The sequence below is a fragment of the Dipodomys merriami genome, unplaced genomic scaffold (genome assembly GCF_024711535.1).
Source record: "Dipodomys merriami isolate MVZ:Mamm:240054 unplaced genomic scaffold, mDipMer1.0.p SCAF_16, whole genome shotgun sequence".
NCBI classification, from domain to species: domain Eukaryota; kingdom Metazoa; phylum Chordata; class Mammalia; order Rodentia; family Heteromyidae; genus Dipodomys; species Dipodomys merriami.
The window spans coordinates 2,431,159-2,458,033 of NW_027202937.1; the positions used below are offsets into that span (position 1 = coordinate 2,431,159).

Below are 26,875 nucleotides of genomic sequence, written 5' to 3' on the forward strand. Positions count from 1 at the left end.
GCAATTTCATTTTTCTTTCCTTTTTATGCTTTTGTCTTTATACTCAAATTTCAGACATTGGTCTTTGCCACTCATTTTACTTTTAAAGTTGATTAATGAAGCAGTTTTACATTTAGAAAGTTTATTTGAAACAACACTGGCTAGAAACATTAAAAACAATTCACTAATAAGTGGGTTTCTTAACTAGTGTATGATTAGAGGCTGAGAAACCTCTCAATTTTCTTTAATATTTGTTTTTCTTGCTTTAGTGTAGAGCAGTACGTGACTGCAGTATGTGAAAATCAGCCAACTTGAGTTTCAGTTAGACACTTATTGTCCTTTTATCTCCTGAGGAGTGTGGATTGAACCCAGGGCCTCAAGAGCATTCTTAACATTTAAATCATTTCTCCAGTCCTTTTTTGCTTTGTTTTCAGATAGACTCTTTCTTTAGCTGTCTTTGAACTAGCGATTCTCCTGCTCTGTCTCCTAAGTAGACAGGATTACAGGTATGCAGCACCAGGCTAGCTGTATTTTTTTTTTTTTTTTTTTTCCTTTTTGGTCAGTCCTGGGGCTTGAACTCTGGGCATGGGCGCTATCCTTCAGCTCTTCAGCTCAGGGCGAGCGCTCTACTGCTAGAGCCACAGCGCCACTTCTGGTTTTCTGGTGATTTATTGGAGATAAGAGTCTCACGGACTTTCCTTGCCCAGGCTGGCTTTGAACTGTGATCCTCAGATCTCAGCCTTCTGAGTAGCTAGGCTTATAGGCGTGAGCCACCGGCGCCCAGCTCGCTGTAATAGTTTTTTATAGGATATAAAACGTTCTGATTAATGGAGTCTTCTGGTGTCTATGCATATATCTCATAGGAATAAATATGTTTAACATACTCGTTTTATAAACATTAAAAGTGTGATTATATGTTCTTTTTCCTGAAAATATTTCTACAGTAGATTAGGCCCATTTATGAGTACTTAAAGAGTACTAGGAACAGTTTACTATAGTATACCCACTGTATTGTAGCAATACCTTAGGATACCATAGAAGCTTTAAATGTATGTTGCTCCTATAAGTTGTACTACTTTGCTATTTTGTATTTATTTACCTTGGTTGGTAGGGAGGAACAGGATGAAAAGTAAAATATAGTTTTATCTATTTGGAGAAAAGTGTGTGTGTGAATGTGTGTGTGTGTGTGTGTTGTAGAATTCAATGAAACATACAATTAGGTAGAATATAGGCAGCAATTAAGAGAGTTAGAAATAGAACATTAACAAAATGGAAACCTCAGCATGGATATATCCTCCAGGAAGTATTCTCTGACTTTCCTAGTGTTGCTATCACCTTTCTGTGCTTGGTCCTAGCACTACTCTTACAAAGAAGTCCTCTCATGTTATTACATTCTGGTAACTGCCTGGCTCGTTGAATTTTCCTGTGTTACCGTGACTGGTGCTAGAGGAGGCTGGTCAGTAATGAGTTTCACAGAGTGACTAGGAAGTTGTGAAGGCAGTAGTTTGGCTGTTGTTTGGCAGGACCTCCTCCATGGGAGAGGCTGCACTTGAGAGTGATACATAATTCCATTATCCAAGAAGTGAGCTTGCCTAATTGTTTATGGATTTTAAATACGTAAGTACATCTTTCTATCGGCTTTTAATACCTATGGTGAAGCTGTGTCTATTGCAAAGCAGCTGAGTGCTATGCAAAGACAAATCTACAGATAGGAACTCTTGGTGGAAATTTAGGCTCTAAAGCAATGTTCATGGAGCAAAAACAAAAAGAAGGTTCCGATGGAAGGAAAAGAATTCCAGCATGCATGCCTAGGCAACAAAGTGTGGTATTTCAGCTAGGGGCTAGTCTGTGTAGAGTGAGAGCAAGTTAAGGATAGGTGGGGGGTGGGGGGGGAGTTTGGACAAGTGAATGTGGGAGGCCTTACATGCAAGAAATACAGGGAGTTCAGAGTTCTGCTTCAAGAAGTGCAAGAATGCAATAAACTAGGAGTTCTTGGCATAGACGGTAGCTAGTTGATGTTCTTAGTCATCTCTCCTCACATTGTTGTATCTTCCCCATAAAGGAATTTGAATTACTCCCTAGCTTGACAGTTTCTCAAATTTATAGTTGACTTCTCTGTTTTTTTATTTTTCCCCCATTTAGTGGGCCATGGAAAGGTGGGGTGGGAAGAATAGACATCTGTAGTTGTAAGATACTGTACCAATAAGTGAGTAGTATAGAATATCAATCTCAGGGCAGCTCTTGTAGAGTGGATGTCTGTAGATCTATCAGTACAAGGTCACCACTGGCTAAAGTTCTAGGGTAGATTATTAATTAAAGGTATGATTTGTGAGAGGTTACTAGGAACTACATGGTTTTTCCCAGCTGTAGCCATGTCTTGCCAACACTATGCTATGTCAACACTATGATACCGTCTTAAAAACACGGAACAAGAGGGAAGATAGAGAATGCAGATCTGTAACTGCATTCTGGTGCTTTTGTACAGCTTGCAAGATGCCTTGAATGATGGAAGTCAGCATTACAAGGGAGGCATGCATGCAGGACCTCCTGTTCAGTCCTCGTGGGTGAACATGAGAATTATCCTCTCATTTGAAACTTTGCTTGTGGAAGGGAAGTAGATGAATCGTTTTTTTCTGTCAATCTCTGGAGTCCTTTTGAAGAAGGACTTGGGAATATAAACTGTGGGCACAGTTCTCTATGCTGTGTCCAGAGATGGATGGGAGCTTTGGGGAATCCTAAGCCAGTTGGACATGTCTCCTTAGTTGCATGCTGGGTTGAGTAGGGCTTCTCAAATCTTGTTTTACTAATGTGCTGGTTTGAATTTAGGAGGCCTGGGATTGGCCTCACCATCTACAGTTATAGTTAATATGCTTTTGGGTCACGCTTGTGCTGCTGGCCTGTAGTGTGCAGCATGAGAGGTTAGGTTTAGACCTGTGAGGATTTTAGGGATCAGAAGGCTGATCTAACTAGGAGGTGTATTGATTTACCACTTTGGGTATGGGCACCTTTTAAATTTAATTTTCATGGACAACTCTCAAGGTGGGTGATAGTATCTCTGCACATGTGGAAAGTGAGCACAAGGAGCTTATCCTCAGGTTATAGAATAAGTAGGGTAAAAGCGATTTAATTTTACTGGACACCAAAGCCTTGCCAGTCAGGAGGCACGTTTCCTTAAGAGTCTGTGGTTTTTCTGCTCATTTTCCTTCTTACAAGTAGTTCTAATAGGGGGACTTTGCTCTATTTCTTATAACTTGAGCATAGGAAAGAAAACATATTGTTTCCTGTGTCTTTTTTTCACATGTTAGACCATGCTCCTTGCTGAATCTAAAAATTATATATATTCATGTATTTTAGGTGAAACTATAGAAACCAATGTCAAAATGAAGTATTCTCCAATCCTACACTGTGTAAACACAGCTAGTACGACTGTTGAGTTCCTGTAATATGCACACACTGTAGAATTTAAAAGATTCTATGTAATTCCCTGTCATGTTTTTCCCTCTAATCACAGTTTTAATAGTGACAAAGACACAGCTCTTCATATAGTTCCCCATTTTCCTCCTAGCCGTCAGTCCTGTCAGCATTCTGTCTCATTTTCCTAAAGTTTTCCCTGTTTCAGTAATTCTATTGCCAGATTCTTCTGCTATTTTCTTTGTGCTGTCTTCAACATGTTAATTTTTTGGAGGAGGAGTAGTACTGGGGTTAATACTCAGGACCTTGCACTTTCCTGACAGGTACTTTACCACTGGAGCCACACCCCAACCCTTTTTGCTTTAATTGTTTTCAAATAGGGTCTTAATTCACAGGACAGTCTAGAATACAGTATCCCTATTTATGCTTGTTGCACAACTGGGATGAAAGGCACACACTGCTGCACTCAGCCTTTTATTGGTTGAAATGGGGTCTTGTGAACATTTTGCCCAGGCTGTCCTTGAGCCCCAAGCCTCTCCATTCCCTATTTTTGTTTCTTGAGTAGGATTATAGATATGAGCTGAGTGTCTTGGCCCAGTTAGCTTGCGTGTTCTTTTTTTGTTTGTTTGTTTGTTGTTTTTGTGGTCCTGGGGATTAAATCCAGGGCTTTGTAAGTGCTAGACAAGTGTCTCTGTCTCTACCACTGACCTATACTCCTTAGCCCCCAAACATAGTTCTGTACTGTATACTAAATTAATGACTGCTAAATCACTAAGCCATTAAAACATCTATCCTCTGCTTATTCCATTGACTGTTAGGGCTGCACAGAAAATCTCCTAGCTCTCTTCTGCTGTCTTTTCGTTGCTTCCAGTGTAGGAGGTAAGAGCTGACGTCAAGGAATGCAGAGCTTACTCTACACCTGTTACTGCCAGGGACACCTTTTTTAGTAGTAGCCCCCATTGTCAGGTTAGTGGCATCTGAGAACTTCCCTAAAGACACTTCCATGTCTCTTACTGGGTAGTACTTGTTGGTTCATTTTGTGTTTATTTCTTCCTCAAGTTGTATTCTGAGTCGTCTTCATAAACTCACTTTCAAACTTTTCACTGTGTTCTCATTAAAACTAGTATGAACATGATGTTTCTTTTTCTAAAATGTGGCATCTGTTGTTTTATGTTTGCATATGAACTTAGTTTTAATAGGTGAATCTACCTTATTTAGGCTTTTAAATGTTGCTTTGATTATTAAAACACCCCATATATCAACTTAAATGTGGGTGCAGAATGATTAGAGAAGTCTGTTGACATTTGTAGATCTCCAAATAGCTTTCTTTTCATTCTTCAGCCCTTTGTTTTTCTTTAAAGTTTTGGTATTTTTTTACTCCCTCCCTCCCTCCTTCTTCCTTCCTTCCTTCCTCCCTCCCTCCCTCCCTTTTCTTTTTCTCTTTTTATCTCTTTCATTTTTCTTTTCTTTCTCTTTTTCTTTCTTTCTCTTTCTCCCCTCCCTTTTTCCCCCTCCTTTTCTTCCCTCCCTTTTTCCCCTTCCTTTCTTCTTCCCTCCTTCCCTCCCTCCCTTCTTTCTGCCTTTCTTTCTGCCCTTCCTTCCTTCCTTCCTTCCTTCCTTCCTTCCTTCCTTCCTTCCTTCCTTTCTTTCTTTCTTCCTTCCTTCCTTTCTTTCTTTCTTTCTTTCTTTCTTTCTTTCTTTCTTTCTTTCTTTCTTTCTTTCTTTCTTTCTTTCTTTCTCTCTCTCTCTCTCTTTCCTTTCTTTCTTTCTTTCTTTCTTTCTTTCTTTCTTTCTTTCCTTCTTTCTTTCTTTCTTTCTTTCTTTTCTTTTCTTTCTTTCTTTTTTTTGTCGGTCATGGGCCTTGATCTCTGGGCCTGGGCGCTGGCCCTCAGCTCTTCAGCTCAAGGCAAGTGCTCTACCACTTGAGCTACAGCGCCACTTCCGGTTTTCTGGTGGTTTATTGGAGATAGGAGTCTCACAGTCTTTCTTGCCCAGGCTGGCTTTGAACCGCGATCCTCAGATCTCAGCCTCCTGAGTAGCTAGGATTACAGGTGTGAGCCACCAGCGCCCGGCTCTTTCTTTCTTTTTTTCTTTCTTTCTTTCTTTTGTGGTACTGGGGTTGGTATTCAGAGCTTGCTAATCAAACTCTACTACTTGAGCTATGCCTCCAGTGTTCCACTTCCTCTTTTTGTTGAAGTTATTTTTCAGAAAGGATTTCAGATTTTGCCAGGGGCTTGTCTCAGATGGAAAATCTACTTATGTCTCCCAAGTAGGTGGGATTACAGGTGTGAACTGCCAGACCCTGGTTTGTAGGCTGAGATACTGCTTTTTGGCCCTGTTGGCCTTAACTACAATCCTGTTCTTCACCTGGGAGAAGGCTGGAAATTATAGTCCTGAAGACTCCTCTCCCCCAGTCCCCTTACTCTCCTCAGTTCTTTATCTGTGAAAATATCTCCTCTAACTCCCATCACCTGTGACCTTCTGCTGAGTGGAGTCATATAGATTAAATAATTGATCTCATAGCTTTTTGTGGCATCTGCCATGGCAGATCTGACTGACACTAGAGTCCATGACTGCAGTCCTGATCAATTTTATATCTAAAAATATTAAACATTCTTAATGTTTAAGAGTTTAATTTTTTAACTCCTAAATGGTATTTTCCAATTATACGAAGATTATATACTGTGTGTCCTAGGGACATTGAATGAATAAGATTATTGAGTATAATATTAAGAATTACATAGTTTTTTGAAACTTTATTTTCTGATCAAAATGAAAGCAAATCTTATTCCTTGATACGCTTTGTTTTTTCTTACTTGTTTTGGTTCTCTCTGGTTAGTATCACTTAAAGGTATACATTAGGATAATTTGGAGACATAATGATTCTCCTTTTGTATTTTATCAAATTAGCAACTTTATAATAATCACATTTCTGAAAACTTTTTTCAAAAGAAATTGAGGACTAGGAAGTTGCTTCAATTTTGAGGTCACCTGTAACACTGTAAAGTAGTAACTAAGAGTCAAAAGGATTGGGTTTGAATGTCAGTTCTTCAGTTGACCTTGGATGGGTTTTAGTACCTCATTGTTTGCTCCTCTGTACATAATTAAGCTACCTCTCTCATATAAGGAATTATAAGACTAAGAAACTGGACCAGTAAACACTCAACAAAAAAAGCCTAAAAACAAAGCAGTTTCAATTCTAATATAAGATATCCTATTAAAAAAAATCATAGGCCAGGTTAGGAACTTTGAGTTTTCAAAGAATATTAGTTTGAGCATAATTAAGTTAATCTGAAGTTTAAAATATTAAGTTTTTAACATATATTTATATTTATTATATGTTTAGAATAGCTGATCAGTCCCAGTAGTGTGTGCTGCTATTCATATCATCTGTGCTTTTTTATTTCCAAATTTTACTTTTTTTCCCCCTTTGGTTCTACTTGTGTTTAAACTCAGGACTTGGCACTTGGTAGGTAGGTGCTTGTCCCTTGATCCCTACAGCTCTTTTTTTCCATATTAATATTACTTGTTGAATACAACCATTGACCGACATCTTTACTACAAAAAAGGGAAGGAAAGGAAATACTAATGTTCTATTTCTTGTCAACAAGTTTTAATGTAGAGACAATTTGTAATTAATGTTCTCTATATCTGCCTTGACTTTATCTTATTTCTGTGTACATTAAAAGTTGGCTATCTGTTGGCCCTCATACATGGCCAATTTATCTAGGAGGCTTTGCTGAAAACTCCTCAAGGTTTTCCCTCTCATGCCCCTTCTTTCCAAGACCTACTCCTAAGGCAATTCTATTGATAAGTTAGATTTAGATACTGTTGTACTGCATTCATGGACAAGTCATATATAAGTCTGTGAGCTCTTCAATGGAAGCTACTGTTGTAATTATTCTTTAAAAAGAGTTTGGGCAAGTATGAGGTGCACATAGTTTACTTTGTAAGATAAGGTATTTATGGTAAACACTTTTAAAGAAAATTTCAGAATTACCTTTAATATCTCAGAATAACTACTGAGTCTAGAGTGGTCAAGTTTTTAACGTGTTTTTTTATGTAAATTCAAGACAAGTGTTTTTTTGTAAAGGAAAATATAAAGCAGGCCATTGAATATGAAAGTATTCTTTTAATTTTTATTCCCAAATCACCATATTTCTGTATTTCTGTTACCCTGCATAGTACTTGTTTCATGAAGTGTTCTCTGCTAGGCCTCCAGAGCAACACAGAGGAAGGGGGCACCCAGGGGGAAAGAGAGGGAACATAGTACCCAAGGCAGAAAATTGAAGGAAGCTCTTACTTTGAGGGTGGAAGAATGAATGCCTCCTTAAATTTTGAATCTTAGCTCCCTCCCTGTTTTCCCTCTGCTCTCACCCTGTTTCACCAAAGCAGGCTATATAACATTATTTTGATTCTAGTTTTGAATCATCTCATGCATGCTTGAATTTTATTTAAAAAACTGATGACAAGATGAAAATGATGTAGATGAATCCAAATTTATATCATGCGAGATCAAAATAAGTTCACTTTCAGAAAAAACCCCAAGAACATAATCATTTTATTCATGCATGTTCAGTAATTGTCAGAGCTTCAGAAATCTTGTCTGACATTGCAATAAACTTGATTGTTTTACCTGAAATTAGTCTCGGGTAGCTATGGTACATTTGTTTCTCTTAAGACACAGTCCTGACTGTCAGTTCCCAATGCAAACTCATGGGTGATCATTGAAGTAATAAGTAGTGACTCTAGTTTTATTACATTTTTATTAATTGAGAATTATTTGAGAACTTGCCTGTAATTTGTGTGAGTGCTACATCTGGATATGCTCAGGAAGTTGCCTTTATAAGAAAACAGTATGTACTGAAAGTAGAGCTTTTTCAGAGTTGAGGTTCAAGGTAACGGATGGTGAGTTAAATGTGAGGAAGCATGATATTGTGAATTACTGTTTGGCACACATACCTAGTGCAGGAATTAGCTGCTACAGCCATAGGTAAAGTTCCAGTACAGAAAGCTAGAGAGATAGGCTACACAGAACTTGCTCTGTAAGCCTCAGAATGTAAACTGGAGTACAACTTAGTTTATTCAGTAAAGGCTAAATTCTGTAAGTTTCAGCTTGATACTTTCACAGGATCTATGATTAATGTGTAGAGTATGAAAGATTTTTTAGAATTTGTTAAAATTTGTAGATGTGACATCATTGTCAAGTTAGAAAGTTTTATTTCTTAAAGTGAGAGCTTATTTAAATACTTTCTTTTCTCTGAAATAGATTTTTATTTCTACTCACAGTGGCGCCAAAGTAAGTTTTCTCAAGTAGAATTATTCATATTTAGGTCCACTGATAATGTTTAAAATAAAAATAAACCCATAACAACCAAAGGTGGAGGGGTGTCTAGATTTGTTTTTAGCTTTCTTTTTCATGGCTTCTCAGAAGTGTATCATATTATAAATACATTCAAAATGTTTTGCTCTGAGGATATGTAGCATTCCTATAAAGGTTAAATCAATAAAAGTGATTTGGACACATTCCTAAGCATGGCTAGAACAGGTAGCCCGTTGTTTTAGGTACCCTTGAGTTTCTGGAGCAGATCATTATGGCGTAGCAAAAGAACTTAGTAAAAGTTGCTTTCTATGTGTGGATGCATCAACTTGCAAAAAGAATTTCTAGCCTTCTTAAAATAAGTGTTTTTAACATAGCCTGCATATGTTGGTTTAATTATGTATTTTAAAGGCAGAGTTTGGGGACTTTTTTATTTTCTCCAATGCTGAAGATACATCGTAAGTGATAAGGAAGAGGTACGTACAGTAGAAATGCCATGGTCACGCTTTTCCAGCAAGTTTAGAGTAAATGATAGTTTTTTGATTAAACAAAGTATCCCACATTATAGTAATAGCAAAATTAATTAGATACTTCTTTTCAGTCTTCCAGTTTAGAAAAAAATTCTGTGGTCATTGAGTTTTTCTGTTTAAATTCAAGGCTCCCTTTAAAGTGCTTAAATTAACTTCGATTTTAAAAAGTGTGTATATTTCTCCTATATTTAGAATTGGCTTCTCACTGTATTATTCTTCTTAAAAATTTTTATTGCTAGGTAATTTTACTCATTTGTTTGCATTTTCTTGTTTGTTTCATATGTTTTGCAAATTTAAGTTTTGGAGCACACTGTTTTTACAGCTACTTTTCAAAATATATCTGCCAATTTACAAGGCCATTTTTCCTAAAGTTTTTAAGTAGTAGTAAAGGTCTTAAATGTTTATGTATGAAAAAAACCAGAATACATTGAACTGACCATGTATTTGTATAAAGAAGGTTTAAAGACAGATAGAAATTTTAAATTTTCCTCTATTAATGAGGTTTTATTTGAAAAATCCTTTCCTATCCGTTTGTACATGTATAATTAGTTTGTAAATAAATACTTTGCATATAATTTAATTTCATAGCCAAGAAATTGTTTGACTATATTTCAGCAAGAATTTTTTATTTATGTGCAAGATTTAACCATTTAATAATAAATAATTTAGCATTTCCAGCTGAATATTTAGCTTTTAAAAAATATTTACATGTGTATTGATCAATTCAGAAGTTTTATGAAAGTAAAAATAAGCCTGGCAGTAATCAGCATAAGACATATGCTATTATCATTATTTCTAGATATTTATGAGTAGTAATTTAGCCACTGTATGCATTTTTTCTAAGCAATTTGATGCACTAGTTTGTAATATACTACTGGATGTTATAAGGGAATATACTTTGAATCTCTCCTATTAAATTACAGTTAAGTTTTTCTAACAGAACTTGCTGTTCCTATCTAGCTTAAATGGTAACAATTTTAAAATGTGAACATTTATAAAATGCACTCTTTTCTTCTAAATTATGGAGAAAGAAACAGGATGTGTGTGTATGTATATATGTACATTTAGTTTTAAGTGGGAGAATATAAAGAATTCTGTATGAATATTGAAATTTATAAGAATATATATAATATATGGAGAGAAGATTGGACTGTTAATCAGAGGTTAGATTACATTAAATTTCACATTTGCATTCCACAAATGTATTCCAGTAAGATTGTAAGTATTTTCATTTTGGTACCGGTCTTTGTATTTGTAAGAGCAGGAATAAATTTTTGCAATTTATCACAAACTGGATTACCTAAAAGATTTTATGAGGGGTAAAAGGTAATTTTAATGAATTATCTTTTATGATCAGTTATTATAGCTAATTTTAGTGTGCACTCTTTTGGGGGGAGTTTTCTAATAGATTGCTCATGCCTTAAATCTTTTTAATTGAGTCCCTTACTATGGAATGTTGACATATTTATTTATTTGAGATACTGAGGATAGAACCCAGAGCCTTGAGCATGTGAGGCAAGGGCTCTACCAGTTAATGTTCTTTCTGTAATCATAACTGTTGTTGCATATATCTGTAATCTGAGAGGTTTATGAAATAAAAAATTCATTTTTCTCCAAAACTGGTTTTTTCCCTTCAAGCTGTACTTATATAAAACACTTTATAATGAAAGCATCACTACTAAAAAAGAAATCCGTACCTTTTATGTTTTTCACATTCATGCATCTTTTCTCTAGGACCAAGTTATAGTGATATAGCAGCAGGTAGAAATATTAATAATAGAATGTAGTATATTACTACATAATAAAATACGATAAATGTGATACTCTGTTTTCCAAAGTATGCTCACCAATATTAGATTCATTTAAACAATTTAAAATTATCTACCAAAAACAATGCTGCTTTCTCACTTAGAGATTTGAAGTCTTAACCTGAGGAGTTCAGTAAAGACATTTAAGAAGATAATAGTAAATATTATTGAAAAATGTGCTAAGAATCTAGTATTTTAATTGTCTACCCAGGTTACACAGACAATGAGTAATACGCTTGTTTACCTGTAAGTTAGAGTTCTTCTGTGAGATACTATCCATAAACTGTGCAATATCTCTTAGCAGACCAATTCTACTTAGCTTTACCTTTGGAAGCCCTAATGATTAGTTTTACTGATGTCAGTTTTTAATTGGCATTGAAATTTATAACGAAAATAATGTTCTTGTGTTTTATAAGTGTGTCATTGATTATTATAATCTTCAGCTTCTTAGTAGATGCCAAACCTCTTCTATTGGTTTTACAGATTAGTATTTCTTGGGCAGTATATGTGTAAAAAATAATTATTTTCAAGGAAGTATGAATATTACTTCAATTAAATGATTTACAGTAGATTTTTTGGTTATATGGTTATGACATTCACAGTCATAAATATGTACATATTATATAAAAACTTTTAAGTAAGATAGATAGCTAGAAGAAATTGAAGTTGAACATATGTGGCAAGTATTTTGTTTCTGTGTAAAAATGCGTCCATATCCATACAAAGTTTTGTGGAATACCACATCATTATTCTAATTTTTAAAAAGAAAGACTATGCCTATATATATGCCTAAAGTTTTATTGCTGATTGTTGCTTGGTTTTGACTAGCATTTTCCTGTTACTTTTTTGCTTTTGCCGAACCACAAAATAAAGCTAGTTGTGAGATATGTGACCATAAGAAATATGTAAACAATGGTTTGGCACATGCAAGGCTCATGTAATTTTAGGGGGACCTATAAATGTATATTTAAGTTCTTGGGCTTTAGGCTTGAACTTTTATATAAATATATGTTTATAGTTGATAGTATGATTCTAGTAGACAACAATGATATACAAAAAAGGCATTATAACTGAAAAGTATAATATAATGAATTTAGTTGACTTTGTAGTAAAAATCATTTGCCTTGTACAGGATATTTTGACTTGACTTGCCCTGTTAATGTCACTAATCTAATCTAACTGAATACAGTTTAAGAGAAATGGCAGTATAAATAGTGGAGATCACAAAGTCTTCCCATTGGCTGTTAATATAATTTTAAATACATTTTGGGGAATAATATTAACTTGGTAAAAATGTTAACATTAGTATATAACTTTTCCATATCTTAAGCATTATATAAAATTGTATTTATTTTATATATCTATGTACTGATGAGTTTCTTCGATTTAAAACATAGAAATCATTTAGTGAAAGTAAATCAGTATCTATTATGTTTTATTTAGCCCAGAATTGGATTCACTATGCTTTTTGGTCCTGAATATGTATCAGATTTTGGGGGAGAGGTGATTCAGGGTATAGAACCCAGGCTTTCTGCATGTGAGGCTCTATCACCGAGCTCCATTCCACCCCTGTACACTGAAGCTTTACAGATTAATAACAATATAGAATATTTATGGGAAATGCATGAATAGCATAATGTTATTTTCACTACAGGTATTAAATACTTACGTAGCAACTAGCTTCTCAAGAACTTTTTTAATTCCATAGCTCATTTTATTTGAGGTTAATACATTGTGTTAAGTGATAGTTTTAATTTATTAGTAGAAGAAAACATGTTTATGAAAAACTAGGCTTAGTCTTAACTCCATTTAACAATAACAACAAGAACTTAAAATGTTTTATGGGGTGTTTCTTACATCTATTCATTAGTGTTTCAAACCTTGTATACTATGTCTTCAGTAGTACTATGAGGAGGAAATAGTACTATGAGGAGGAAATTCCTAAGTATTCTACATAAGGTGGATACACACACACACACACACACACACACACACACACACACACACATACACACACACACACACACACACACACACACACACACACACACACACACACTATAATAAAGGAACATTTGCTCTCAGTTGCTATATAAGTCTTAAAAAGTTAAGTGGGAATATATGGTCTGTTTTATGTATATTTTCTGTTGAATAGACAAAAGCTTGTGGTTAACTGTGGTTAAAATTTGTAAGGAAACTCCCTTTGAATAAAGTTTTCAGTTTCCTTATTTTTTTTGTTTGTAACCCATTAATCAAAACACCTCCAGTGAATGCCATAATGTTTTAAAAATTATGAGATTATATTAAGATATGTAATATCATTATGTGAGATTTCCTTTTCTAAAGATTTGTTTTAAACTATTAACCATTGTAATGATTTCATGAAGATTTTCCATATTCTTGAGACCATTAGAATATTTTGCATTTAGAAAATTCAGATATTAGCATTTATTATTATCTTTAACATGTGATATAGTGATAGTGTTGTGTTTGTTTTTTTTAATCTGGGTGGAAATTATATAGCCGTCATTGGTATAGGAGAAAAATTGCACTAAGGTAACTTACTAGGAAGTCTTGGTCTAAATTTGTATTTGATTTTCCAATACCTTTTATAATAATATCTTTGTCTTGGTAAATGATTAGAAAAAAAGTTATGCCTGGTCACAGTTACAATTTTAGATTTTGCAGGAATTTTTTTTCACATTGGATTGATGTTATTTATGTATTTAGCTATAATTTTTTTAAGAGACACTAGAGGTTGCTTTAATGAAACTTACATAAAATGTCTCTGAAGACTTTAATTCTTAATGTTTCTGATGATCTTTTGCATTACATAGGATTGTCATAGCTAGTGCTGTGGAACAAATTTTAAAGTATCACTGAATGTTGGCATTTTTATGCTTTGGAGAGCAATTTGAGATGTTACCCTGTTTTGCCATCAGCTTTCAAGTATGCATGGGTGCATCATTAATCATAGGAAATGCAAATATAAATAATCCAGTCCCACTGGATTTTTTTATATGAATACTTACCTTTTCCTTTATATATATAATATATATAGTTGAAGTATTTAGGTAACCTTTAACCTTTCACTTTAACAAAGAAGTACAGTATAAAAATATTACCACATTTTCATGTGAGCAGCTCTTGAGAGGAAAAAAATGGCCTCTAGATGAATATTGTTGAAAAAAAGTTGTGATACAGAATGTCTTAACTCTGCCCCAATATAGTACTTGAGGACCACCAGTGTGTAAAATTGAAAGCACATGAGTTTTGAAGCACTAGAAAAGGTTTGTAATTGATTAGCGCTGCTTGAAAGTATTGAAGTACAGTGCGATTTGATTTGTGAATGGTTCTATTCAATAAAGATTAATTCTGTGTGTTTGATAAAATCTTAGTGCCTTCAATGAGTTAGCTTCCCCCCCTGCAGTTTATTTAACCATCAAATACTTCAGTGTTCTTTTAACAAACTGGAACATTTCTATCTTGCTGAATTCAACTTTAGCATGACTGATTTAAACAAGTCAGACTATCAGTGATTAGCTTGAAGGGTGTAATTGAATAGATTAATTTTTTTTATTAAAAGAACTAAAATGTATCATAATGAAATCATGTATATTTCATGCCTTTCTTGTGATTTAGAGGTTCACATGAACTATTATGATCTTTTCCTGCAATTTCTTTTTAATCATTTATATCACAAACCATTATTAAAAGTTGAAAGTAGAATCATTAAGCATATTTCATGTAATAATGAAATCTTTTGGGAATTGTATGCCCTGACATTTTTAGCTTGTAGTATATATTAGTTTTCAATGTTAGTTCTTGACTTAATTCTCCCTAGATTATGGAATTTAGCTCTTCTTGTTTTAGAGAGAAAACTGTCATTGATACAGACCACAAATATTGTTTTGGAAATCACTGGTCACACATCTATCTGTCTTATCAGTTAAAACTTTGGTCAATTATGAAGATTTTATGTAGAAATTTAATCAGTCAGCTGATAATTTTTCACAAGTTCTTAATTATAAGATAGTGAGTCAATCTACTGTTTCCAACAAGCTTGAATATATTTTGAAAGCTCTTGGTAAAAGTGTGCTGAGAGATCAAGGACATTTAGACTCTTAACTGGCTTTTTCTCTCTGTCTCTCCTCTCTCTGTCTCTCTCTCTCTCTCACACACACATGCACACACATTCTCTCACATGCTCACATACTGACACACCTTTCATTCATTAGAGTTGAGGCGAGATAATCAGTCAATATGTCCTTTGTCCTTTATCTCAATTGTCTTTTTTAACTACCTTATAAAATTGAGCTATACTCTTAAGGCATTTTATTAGGTCGTTGTAATAGTCCTTCTATAAGAATTTAAAGGCGAAAGTGAGATTTTAGACTTCAAATAGATTATGGAATGATGACATGTATGCATTGTGATAATAACCTATACTGAAAGTCTGCTCTCCACCTGTAATGTAGTCTGGTGTACTGGGTGCTTGTTAGGTTCTGAAGTGCTATTTGTGGGAGGGGGAAGGGAAAGAGTGAAATTTACAGAAGATGAAGAATTGGTTACAGTGTTAAAGATATTATGTAGTACTAATAAAATAAATCAGCTTACTTTTATGTCTTTCATAGAAACTTGATCAGGTTTTGGAGATTTTAATGTGAATATTTCTTAAAAATGTTATAAAATAAGACCCCTTGTAAAATAGAAGAAACATTTCATCACATTCTTTGTGACAGCTTTCTTTCTAATGTTGAAGTGTTCTTAACTGTTTGATATGCCTGTTTCAGCTAATCCCTCCATATAACAATAGCATTAACAATTTTTTTCTCACCTCTTGAGAGGTAATAGCAAAAGGTCTTCCATGTGAGCTATAATTACAATATGGGTTATAATGCAGTCCAGTTGGAGTTATTTTCTGCTTCCTACATACAGAAAGTTTGAGTAATGCTTAATATCCACTATTAAAATTTTATATAATCAGTGATTATTATGTTGTATGTATTGTAACTGTGAAGGGACCCACTTATAGCTATTGAGGGAGTCATTACGGCAATTTTACGTTTTGTAAAATATGAAGTACATTTCCTCACTCTAGAAGAGAAACCTTTTCCCCTCTCTTCAGGTTTAATTATTTCTCTTTGACCTAAACTCAGACTGATCCTCTCTTCAGCAGTGGCCAGTTAAAATGTATAAAGTAGGAGGAGTAAGCAGACTCCAATCATTAGTTGAAAACAACTAGCAAAGTTCATATTGGTAGATGTAGCAAAAAGATTTATTTTAAAGGAAAAAAGAAAACAAAACTGCCTCGTAGTGGGAACATGTTGGACATCATAAAGCGAATCTTGTAAGTGCTCTGATATTTTACTCTAGTACTCTGCCAGCTGATGAATATTGAGATCACTTACATGCCTGTATCAAACTTAACTTGGAGTTAAATATTAGAGGGCTGGATTATGCCTATTCTGTTTTATTGAAATCCAGCATGCTTTAATAAGTATGGCTCTTTAAAATAATCCAGGGTATCCTTTTGGAGTTTTATTTTCCCCTAGATTAAAACCAGTATTTATTTTTGTAGGTCCAAGAAAGTGATTGAAAGAATCTTAGATGTTTCTGTGTTTCCTGAGTCTATCACAAGTTTAATAAGTTATTACAGTGTATAGATGAAACATTAAAATTAAAAAAATACATTTGCATATAAGTTTTAAAGGACTTTTAAACTTTTAAATATCCTGGGTAACTCTAAAGATCTTTTCAAAATGGCTATGATGTACTTAGAATAATTTTATTCTAGTTGAATCTGTATTTCATTTATATCAAGTTGTTTAGAAATAAGAATGTATATATCTTATGATGCACTTAGAAATTATAAATAGATTTCTTTTAGTTGAACTAGCTAAAATGTTAGCTTTCCTCCAGGTTTATTTCTGTAACGTACAGGGGAGGCCATAATGTTAATGATAATTTTGTGGTCTGTTATTTTGTAAAATTGCTTCCTTTTTGAACTTTGCTCAAATATTGAGAGCTGCCGAGTCAATAATTTTTAATAAACTCGGTTAATTTAGCATCTGATTTTGTTCAAGTGAAGGTTAATGAGAATATAGAACTTTTACTGCTTTGACATCCTCATTTCAGCGCCTCTGGAAAACGTTTTGATTACCATGAGATCATTTAATTTTGTCTATTTCATTTCATTACTCTGAGAGTTAAAGTTACAGATGCCAAACATAAGTATTTGCAGCAATTTCACTTTTCAGTTTTTGATGAACAAAATAGCATTATTCTTATTTACTTTACCCTTATCTGGACAAACTAGCAGCTTATCAAGAATCACACCTTTATGTTTTGCAGGTTCATATCTTATAGGATTTTAAAATATGATAACACTTACCCCAGAAGAAGTTTTGCTGGCATGGTGTCACTGTGCTGAAGAGGCTGTTTGATGCCATAGTCCCTCCTTCTTTTCCAGATAGAACTTGTACACTCTGTTGTAAATACTGCTTGCAGCCTTAAACTGAAAATACAAACCATACCCAAACCTTGTTTTAGTTTTACAGTATGCCTGGAGTACATAGACTTTATATTTATTTTTTTCTGTCAAGAAATTATGTAGCTGGTAACATGTGAAAAGCAAAGAAACAAAACAAAAAGAGAATGAGCAAATATTTGAAGGACCTACTATTACTGCATAGACTGTGGTTAGAGGGCACTCACTGACTCTGTTGGTCTCGGTGGCTGGTAGTGACCTGCGGAGATTAACCATTTAAAAACCAGAGACTTCTTGCTGTCCTCCTGGAGAAAGTTTGCACCGCACTTGTGGTTCTGTGGTTGTTTGTGAGGCGAATGAAGCATTCACACAATCCAAAAATGCAAAAGCTTTAAAACTCCTTTTTTTTGCAAGCACTATTACTGGAGAGACAGAATCATGTGGTTTGTGACCTCACAGTACTCAAAGTAAAGTGGGACTGCCTACCACTGTGGCTTTCCCTTTGCGTTCTCTCTCTCTCTTTCTCTCTCTCTCTTTCTCTCTCCTCTCTCCTCTCTCTCTCTTTCTCTCTCTCTCTTTCTCGTCTCTCCCTCTCTTCCTCTTTTCCTCTCCCTCTCTCCCTCCTTTCTCCTCTGTCTCTCCCTCCTTTCTCCTCTCTCCCTCCCTCTCTGCCTCCTTTCTCCCTCCCTCTCTCCCTCTGTTTTCTCTCTCGCCCTTTCTCCTTTCTCTCTTCCTCTCTCTGTTATTCCCCCCCACTCCTCTCTCTCCTCTTCCCTCTCTTCTCTTTCCTTCTCTCTCCTGTCTCCTCTCTTCTTTCTCCTCTCTTGTCTCCCCCTTCTCTCTCCTTTTCTCTCTCCCCTCTCCTTTTCTCTCTCCTTCCTCTTTCTTCTATCTACTCTCACTCCTGTTTCTCCTCTCTCCTCTCTCTCCTTCCCCTCCTCTCTTCTCCTCTCTCTGTCTGTCTCTCTCTCTCTGACAAAAGGCTTGTGGTAAGGCCTTTCCTGGCATGCAGAAGGATATAGCTTTTTAATTTTTGTGACTCATGAGGATTTGGATAGAATACAAAATGCTGAAGGAGCCTGAACTCCTGTAAGGTTGAACATTTTTTAAAGCAGACCTCTGCAGCTAAGGGCTTTCCTTCCTACCACTTCTCCTCCTTTTGTCCTTTCCTTTTTCTTATCCCCTCCCCTCCTCTTTTTAGTTCTATATTATGTCTGTGGAAGAGTGAGCAAAATTGGCTCGAGAGACTGTGTGAAATTCTGAACAACAGTGATGATTTACAATAATTTACATCTTTGGATTGTATCACATTTTGGGGTCTGCTTTATATTTGCTAGGGTGGCTGACTTCCTTCTGTTTTCCTTTTTCTTGTCTTCTTAAACTTGTGAATCTGTAACTCATTGTAAAAGTTTACCTTTTTAAAGGTCTTCTTGCAAACTGCTTGCTGGGCTTGACTGTAATTGGTTGTCATGAAACTGTTGGTCTGGGGATTCCTTTACAGATATTAAATCATACCTGTCTAATTTGTTTTCAATATTAGACAGTGACTCTTATAATAAAGATTATATGTGATTAGAATCATTTATATCATGTTTTCCTTTATCTTATGACTAGTTTAAAGAGCCTAAAACTGGTAAGAGTTATAAAATCATTTTTTTGGAGGAAGAATCTTGGTTTTCTTTATAATTATAATTTATAATTTAAGAAAATATCCACTTTTTATAATTCTTTAAGTAGTTTGTTCAGACATCAGTAGAACTTTTTATTCCACATTTTATACATATATAAAGTAAAATACTTAAGTTGTACCTTAGGTTATTCAGCCTTAGATTTTATGGACCCAGAATGGAGTGGGTTAACAGAAGCTGTATTTTTTTTTGTTTATAATGAAAGCTTTGAAATAAATTACAAAATGCTGTGTGTAGTAAGGAATATTGCACACAGACAGAGTATGTTAGTCGTCTCCATTTGCTAATTCTGATTCAAAAGAAAATTGAAAACATCTTTGGGAAACTATCTCTTCTCTTTGCCCCCTTGGACATGTATGTATAGAACTCATTTTCTTATTAAGATGATTATATATCATAGGCAGTGAATTTTGTATTTATGAATAGAGCTTCCTGTTTTCATCAGATGAGAGCGATGGGGGGGGTATTTTTCAACAAAAATTATAAAGGAGAACAGACCAATTTTCTAGGCATTTCTTTTTTCTTTTTTTTTTTTTTTTTTTTTACCATTTATCCACGCCACACTGAAAATCTGCATGTTAGACTTCTTCCCAGAATGATAATAACTAGGAGTGGCATGAAATAGATGACTAAGAGGGTGGGCAGAGATGGTGCATTACAAAAGGTTATCTGGGATATACAGTGGAGTAAGGGGGTGCTCAGTGAGTTGCAACTAAAATATCCTTGTACATATTCTTTTTGCACAGTTTCTTGTCTGTTTTTGCTTCATAATAGCTGAAGAGAACTATGCAAACATGTTTATAACATTCTTTACAAAAAACTGATCTTCCCAAAATACACTGAGAGGACATGGGAATGATTTAAATCCTTTATTATTCAAATATCCAGAACGTTTTCAGAATAAATGTTTAGTGATTAAAACCCAGTACATTTTGTTGTTTTAAAAACAGTCTTACCATGCTTTACTGTGCACACGAGCAAGTTTTACACTGAAAAATGTTCGTTTAACATGGATTTATCCAATGTAAAGGGGAGCTATCTTCTTTCATAAATAAGGTGTGATACTGTGATCATTATCTTTATTATCCAATGCAAATAGTAGGAAGATTTTTGTTGACATAATGTGGAATTTCTAAACATGGTTTCATATGCGCATAATAGCAGTTTGGCAGTTGAGAATATTTAGGTAGCTTTTGTAGTAGGACAAGCAAATGTTTTTTTTCTTTAGAATGAGCTTTTAGTTTCTGCATCAGGATTCTTTGACACGTTTTATGATCCTAACTTTTTGCTGGATATTCTCTTCCTTAAAAGAGCTTTATTTATTGTGTCTACTTTGGTTCTCCAAATTGACGTGAAATCAATTTGAATAATTTTTAACATCTGATTTGCCTTTTAAGTGCTTGTTCTTTTTCTTCAGGTAACCTTCTTGCATATATGTAATCTATGGGTTAGAATTGCTGTTCTTACTCTTTTTGAACATGTGCCTTCCCTCCTGCGTAAGGGCCTTCAAATCCTGCAAGAGAATGATAGTGAAATCATGTGTTTTGAAATTCATGTGTTCATTATCCACATAATATCTCACTACCCCCAAATTGGAAATCTATCCACTTTGGAGCACATATCACTTTGAGGTAGAAATTTCAAAACAACAGTGATCCATTTAATACTGTTTCATTAGAAATAGCTTCCTACCTGTGGTAGAGAGAGACTCATGGGTAGTCATTGCAAATAAATGTCATGCTTATAATCAGGAATGGAAAGCACAGGTTTTTCTTTAAGGCACTTAAAACTTCATTATTTTGGGATATATTAATGTTTGTTGGAATCAACAGCACATTTAGGTACACTCTGTACCTTATGTAACTTGATATCACAGAAATAAAGCACAACTTTGAATTGGAAATCAATTGGAAAAAAATTGAGGAGTTAACATCTTTCCTATTTATCTTTAGTAGTTTGTCAAAATTGGTCAAACTTAAAATACTAAGGTATTTCAAATATAGCAATGCAATGTTTAAATATACCATCTGTACTTATTATCCTTTGAATTAGTCTTTACTTTCTCAGCTAAGATTATAGTTTAGTACAGTAATTTTATCAACACTGTGCCCATTTCTATACTTTTAAAAGAGATTGTTTTATACTTATTTGCTGCTTTTCCATTCTTTTAATTGAAAAACAGCAAGTAGTTTTATAAACTGTAGATGTCTAGTTTAGCTTAAGATATTCTGATTGTGAAGATTTAGCAGGGAACTTTTTTGATTTATTATTTATTTAGTTAGTATTTGATAGTTTACTTTTTAATCGTTTTCCTTTTTTAAAGATTTGATATATAGATTTAATATTTGATAGAAGCTTAAAAATCTGTCGGGGGAGTAGCGCTGTGGCTAAAAGAGGTAGAGCTCTAGCCTTGAGAGAAGCTAAGGCCCCGAGTTCAAGGCCCACGACCAAAAATAAACAAAAAAAAAATCTGTTGGGCTTACATTCATAAAATATGTGTAGTTTTACACTTAAAATTCGAATTATGAGATCCCAGTAACACTTCCTTATTTTAGTGGGTGTATGTATGTGCCTGCATTCATCTATGTATGATTATGTGTTTATGCAGGGTATTTTTTAATTCTTATAATGAGAACTTTATTTATTTATTTTTTTTTGGTTTTAATTAGGTCATGCTAAAAGCCCAAACCTTTCCATGGGTTTTTGAATAACTTTATTTAGATATTTTTAGCAGTTATAGTTCTCCATGTGATATGTAGAAATCAGGTGTTCAAAGAGGAAATACTAGGTCATTGTAACCTCTTTCTTTTTCTTCTCTGTCTCCCCCCCCCACTAGGTTTTTCTCTTTACTCCCTTCTCCCTAGGTTTTAGGCAGCTGTTGTGGGTTTTTTTTTCATATTTTGATGCATTTTTTAAAAAAATACACTCTCAAAATAGATTCTTAGTTTGATATTAATCCTCACTGATGAACATCAAGTAGATCTGAAACTTAACATTCATTGGAAATTGTTATTTCCTGATATGTTATACCTCATTTGCTAGAGTAAGGGTATCTGGTTGCAGAGATTTTCTTTCTTTTAACTTGTCATTTTTTTCTTGTCTTGTCTTTTTTTTTTTTTTTTTTTTTTGGTACTGGGGATCGAACCCAGGACGTTGCACTTGCTAGGCAAGCGCTTTGCCACTGAGCTACATCCCAGCCCTGTCATTTTTTTCTTGGAATAATTCCTTTATGTTATTTTACTTTAATGTGTTGTTTCACGTGACATTACTACTTTTAATTATGAGGATTACTTTGGTTTGTTTTTAAATTGTTTTTTGAAGTACACAAACCCATACTTGTTTAATATAAGCTGTATAAATATTTTTTGTTTCTTATGATTATTGAAACAATTCATCTTCTAATGCTGTCACTTTTTAAGAATAAAAAAAGGTGATAACTTGCAGAAAATATGGGAAACATGCTCAGATGACAGCTGAGGATGTGGCTAGACTAAAGCAGGAAACTACTACCCACAATGCAGTGTTACATACACTGCCACTTAATAAAATTTATATCAAACATGCTACTGACAAAACCAAAGAAAAATCATATTCCAGCTTTGCCAGTGAATGTCTAGGGAAAAGTGAAACTAATCTTTTTAGAATCTTATCCTTAGAGAACTGAGTAAATGAAACTGTGGGTCATCCTCATATATTTGGGGCACCAAGTAACATTGCTTTTGTGTTTATAGGAGTTGGTTGTAGGTGCAATTGTCTATTGCAAGCACCTTTTGGATATTCCCCATCCTTGGAAAAGACACCAGGACAGCTCTCTTTCATTTGAATCATTTCACTATTAAGGAATTAGAGAATATTGTCATCTACCAGGAAAAAAGAATTTAAAGTGAGATCCTCATTGTGATTGATTTCTATATAACCAGGTCTTTCTTTGTGCTTTAAGTTGTCTCTTATTGCTTCATTGGAGGTTGAGGGGATTGGAAGTGGAGCTTGAATTGTTCACTGAGGCATGTTTCTTTTCAAGTAATTGTTTCTCTTGCTGTTTGTGTTAATCTACCTGCAGATTCCCCAGACTACATGCTTTTGGAAGTGAGTCTAAAGCAGAAATGAGAGCTGTTTTTATAACGCAGTTAAAGAGATATTAAGGCGTCTTAAAAAGTCAGATTTTAACATAGTTAGAGCTCCCCTGTATAAATCTTAATCTCAGATGCTTTTAGCTGTCAGACTCAAGCAGTTGTGATGAACTTAGCACCTTGATAATTTAGATGAATTATGAGGTTTTATGAAGGAAGTTGTTCAAAGCTTAATTAAGGAAATAGTACAGTTTTAAGTTGGAAATAAAACACACAGAATCAGAGGAAAATGGGTGAAAAAATATGTATTAAAGCCTTGCATTTTAAGGTTAGCATTTAGATACTAGATATCCAACAGAGGGTGAAAAAAAAATAGGAATCTTTATCAGAAGGATTACAAATTAGTGTTACTTACGAAAGATTCCCCCCACTATTCCAAATTACAAGTTGGCAATGTTTTACTGCAAAACTGGTATAGCAGTTGTCATCTCATCATTTTAATGTGCATATCCTTGTCCATATCTTTGTTAAGGATGATTTACTTAATTGCTTGAAGTTTTTTCCCCCCCTTAGCAACTGCTTATCAGTAACAGCTGCAGCACTGTGGCTTTTCTCCATGGACTCATGGTGGTCTTTGGAACAACGTTCTTCAACTTTGACAGGTGAGACAGAGGCTCTCCAGTGCCACTGCTTTTGGATGAATCTTGACTGTGGTTGGAGAAAGTGCATCTTGCCAAAATATATGGGTGAGACCACACACAGCCTCTAAAATAGTTATTGTAGGCTTATTTTTAGGAATACGTGTCTTGACAGTTCTTTTATTTGCATGCCAGTTTCATTGCTGCATATAGATTTTTCATTGGTTTTAGAAAAGGCAATTGTGGATTTAGGTCTCTATTAAGCCTTGTGTGTAATTTATGCTGAGTTCAGGTATAATTAACAATGTAGAATTTATATTGAAAATGAAGCACTAGAATTCTGATCTTTTTGTTTTTATAAAAATCGACGGTATTCCCATTGGTAGTCTCAATTTCTCAGACATTTTAGCAGTAAAAAACTGTTTCATTTGGACTAGAAGATCAAAAAAATTCATGTTCTCATGAATATTAAGAGAAGTTTATTGTTACTCAAAAATATATTTATGATGGAATAATACATTATTGTTTAAAGTGTTTTTACATTTTCAAAAGCTTGAAACTTTGCATAAAATGTCAAATTGTTGGAGAAGTCAATTTTTAAATATATAAGCATAATTTGCAAGAGAATCCATTTCTTTATGTGATGACTAAAGCTTGATTAGTCTTAATAAACTGTAGAATTTTAAATGATAAAAGTGTAGGTCTTAAAAAAGATACCTTGGATTTGCAAAAGTATCTGTTTCAATGACTTGTACACAACACTACTTAGACTTCTACAGATTTTTCTTTTTATCAAATAATATAGGTAATTATTCATGATTATTCATGCAATTAATTATATTTAGGTAATTATTAATGTTAACTATATTAAAATTTAACTCCTTGAGTCCTTTCTGGTCATAAGATTTTTGATGATTAATATTTTTTAAGATTACAGTTTTGTTCTAATCAGCTTTATAGGAAAATTATCTCGAGAGAGAATGAAAGCCTCTCCCTCCCGCTGCTATTAGAATATTCTTCCATTGCTGAATATTCAGGTCCAAGGAAAGGAAAATTGTGTTCCTACATCATAAGAGAACAGTTTATAGAGAGAAGAGAGAATATATTTTGTACATACAAGTTGTAATGTATATAGTAGGTGGAAGCTAGTTGTGACAGTGCTAATGCATGCATATAGAAACATGACCTTGCTCTGTAAAGTACATGTGATAAATTGCTTTATAAAACAACAAATACACATAAATGTGTCAATGTTAATTGATTAATCTAAGTAAGAGTATACTGGTATTATTTGACTACTTTTCAACTTAGTGAATTCTAAAAGCCTTTTGTGTTAAATGGCACAGGAATTTGACCTGAAATTGAAATACAATAGATAGTTGGGAAAATTTATTTGTTATAAGTAGTAAAGTTTTGAAAATGAAGGAATTACTTTGCTTAGGCTGTACTTAGCAAATTACTAAGGTTTTAGGTATGATTTTATTCTTCATACTTAAGTATTAATCACAGCAAATAACTCACAAATGTATATATGGAAAATAAAAATTGAAGATGATAAAATAGCTTTGAATTTTAGGTTTGTATTATGGCAACTCAAGGCTAAATATTTTTATTTAGTTTATTTTTTTATGTTTTGACAGTACTGATTAACTCAGAGCCTTTTGTTTTCTAGGAAAGGGCTCTACCACTTGAAACATACCTCCAGTTCTTTTGCTTTTAGTTTGTCTTTCAGAAAGTCGTGAGAGCTTTAGAGCAGGCCATCACTGGACTGTATGCTGCTCTCTCTGCTCCTGAGTAGCTAGGATTGCCAACAGGCACCATCATATCAGTCCTATAGGCAAAACATTTTAACAGAATGAAACAAACATGTGCTGTTGGTACATGATTATACCAATTTATTCACATTAAATAATTACTACTAAATCCTGATATTATCAGAATGATAAAGTATACTATATGTATTTGAGAAACATTTTTATGTGATAAAGCCTATATTTTTATTTATAAAGTCATGGTTTAAAATTTATGTTATACTGGTGGATAGTTTATCAATAGTTGACAGCTGGTACTTTTTGTATAAAGACGCAGGTAATAAATAATTTTGGTTTTCTGCGCTGTACAGTTTTTGTTAGCTACTCATTTCTGCCATTGCAGTCTGAAAACAACAAATGAATGTGGCTGTATTTTACTAAAGCTTTATGTAGAAAAGCAGGTATCTGTTTTCTTTGGTGATGGGCCTGGGCCCTGTCCCTCAGCTCTTCAGCTCAAGGCTAGCACTCTACCATTTGAACCATAGCACCACTTCTGGTTTTCAGGTGGTTTATTAGAGATAAAGTTTCACAGCCTTTTCTGCCTAGGCTGGCTTTCAACCTCAGAGTTTCCCAGCTTTTCCTGCCCAGGCTGGCTTTGAACCAGGATCTTCAGATCTCAGCCTCCTGAGTAGCTAGGATTATATGCGTGTGCCACCAATGCCCAGTTGAGAATTCTTAAAAGTGTTCATAATTTTTAAAAAATATTTTATTGTCATGTGAAATATCATGTCTACGGCACTTAATAACCATCTGTTGAACTGAATCATCTAATGAACTTGTATTACAAATACATGCTTATCATGTAATTTTTGTATTGTGTAGGTAAAAACTACCCTAAAATCCTTTTAGAAATGAGTATGGAATTCAAATAAATAATGTTAGTCTATCCCTAATTATAAATCTTGATAGTTTATTCCCTGCTTGATTATTATTACTAATAAAATATTAACATTCATGTCACTTATCCATAGACATGTTTCCTCTTTTAGAATTCACTGGGTTTAATGTCCAAACATAAAATATTCAACTGTACTCTTATGAATACTTGTCATCAGTTTTTTTTCCCCCTTTGGTGTGGGGGGGAGGGAGCCATGTTTGAAGTTCATTCTGATTGGAAAATGGAATATATT

At 34.1% G+C, this 26,875-nt stretch overlaps 2 protein-coding genes across 10 annotated transcripts in view; one reads left to right on the forward strand and one right to left on the reverse strand.

Annotated features, from left to right (window-relative positions):
- Window positions 1-17,903, reverse strand: part of Runx2 (RUNX family transcription factor 2) — a 178,376-nt gene extending 160,473 nt beyond the window's left edge. For 2 of the 3 annotated variants that reach the window (XM_070023621.1, XM_070023619.1), the window contains exons 1-2: window positions 17,766-17,903; window positions 17,443-17,565 (exon numbers count right to left, since the gene is read on the reverse strand). In XM_070023621.1, the coding sequence (XP_069879722.1) occupies window positions 17,443-17,500 (58 nt within the window). In that variant the 5' untranslated portion in view covers window positions 17,501-17,565; window positions 17,766-17,903. The remainder of the gene's footprint in view (window positions 1-17,442; window positions 17,566-17,765) is intronic. The other variant, XM_070023620.1, reaches the window with a different exon arrangement.
- The window catches only part of Supt3h (SPT3 homolog, SAGA and STAGA complex component), a 249,902-nt gene that overhangs the window by 17,627 nt on the left and 205,400 nt on the right, over window positions 1-26,875 (forward strand). The window lies entirely within an intron of this gene.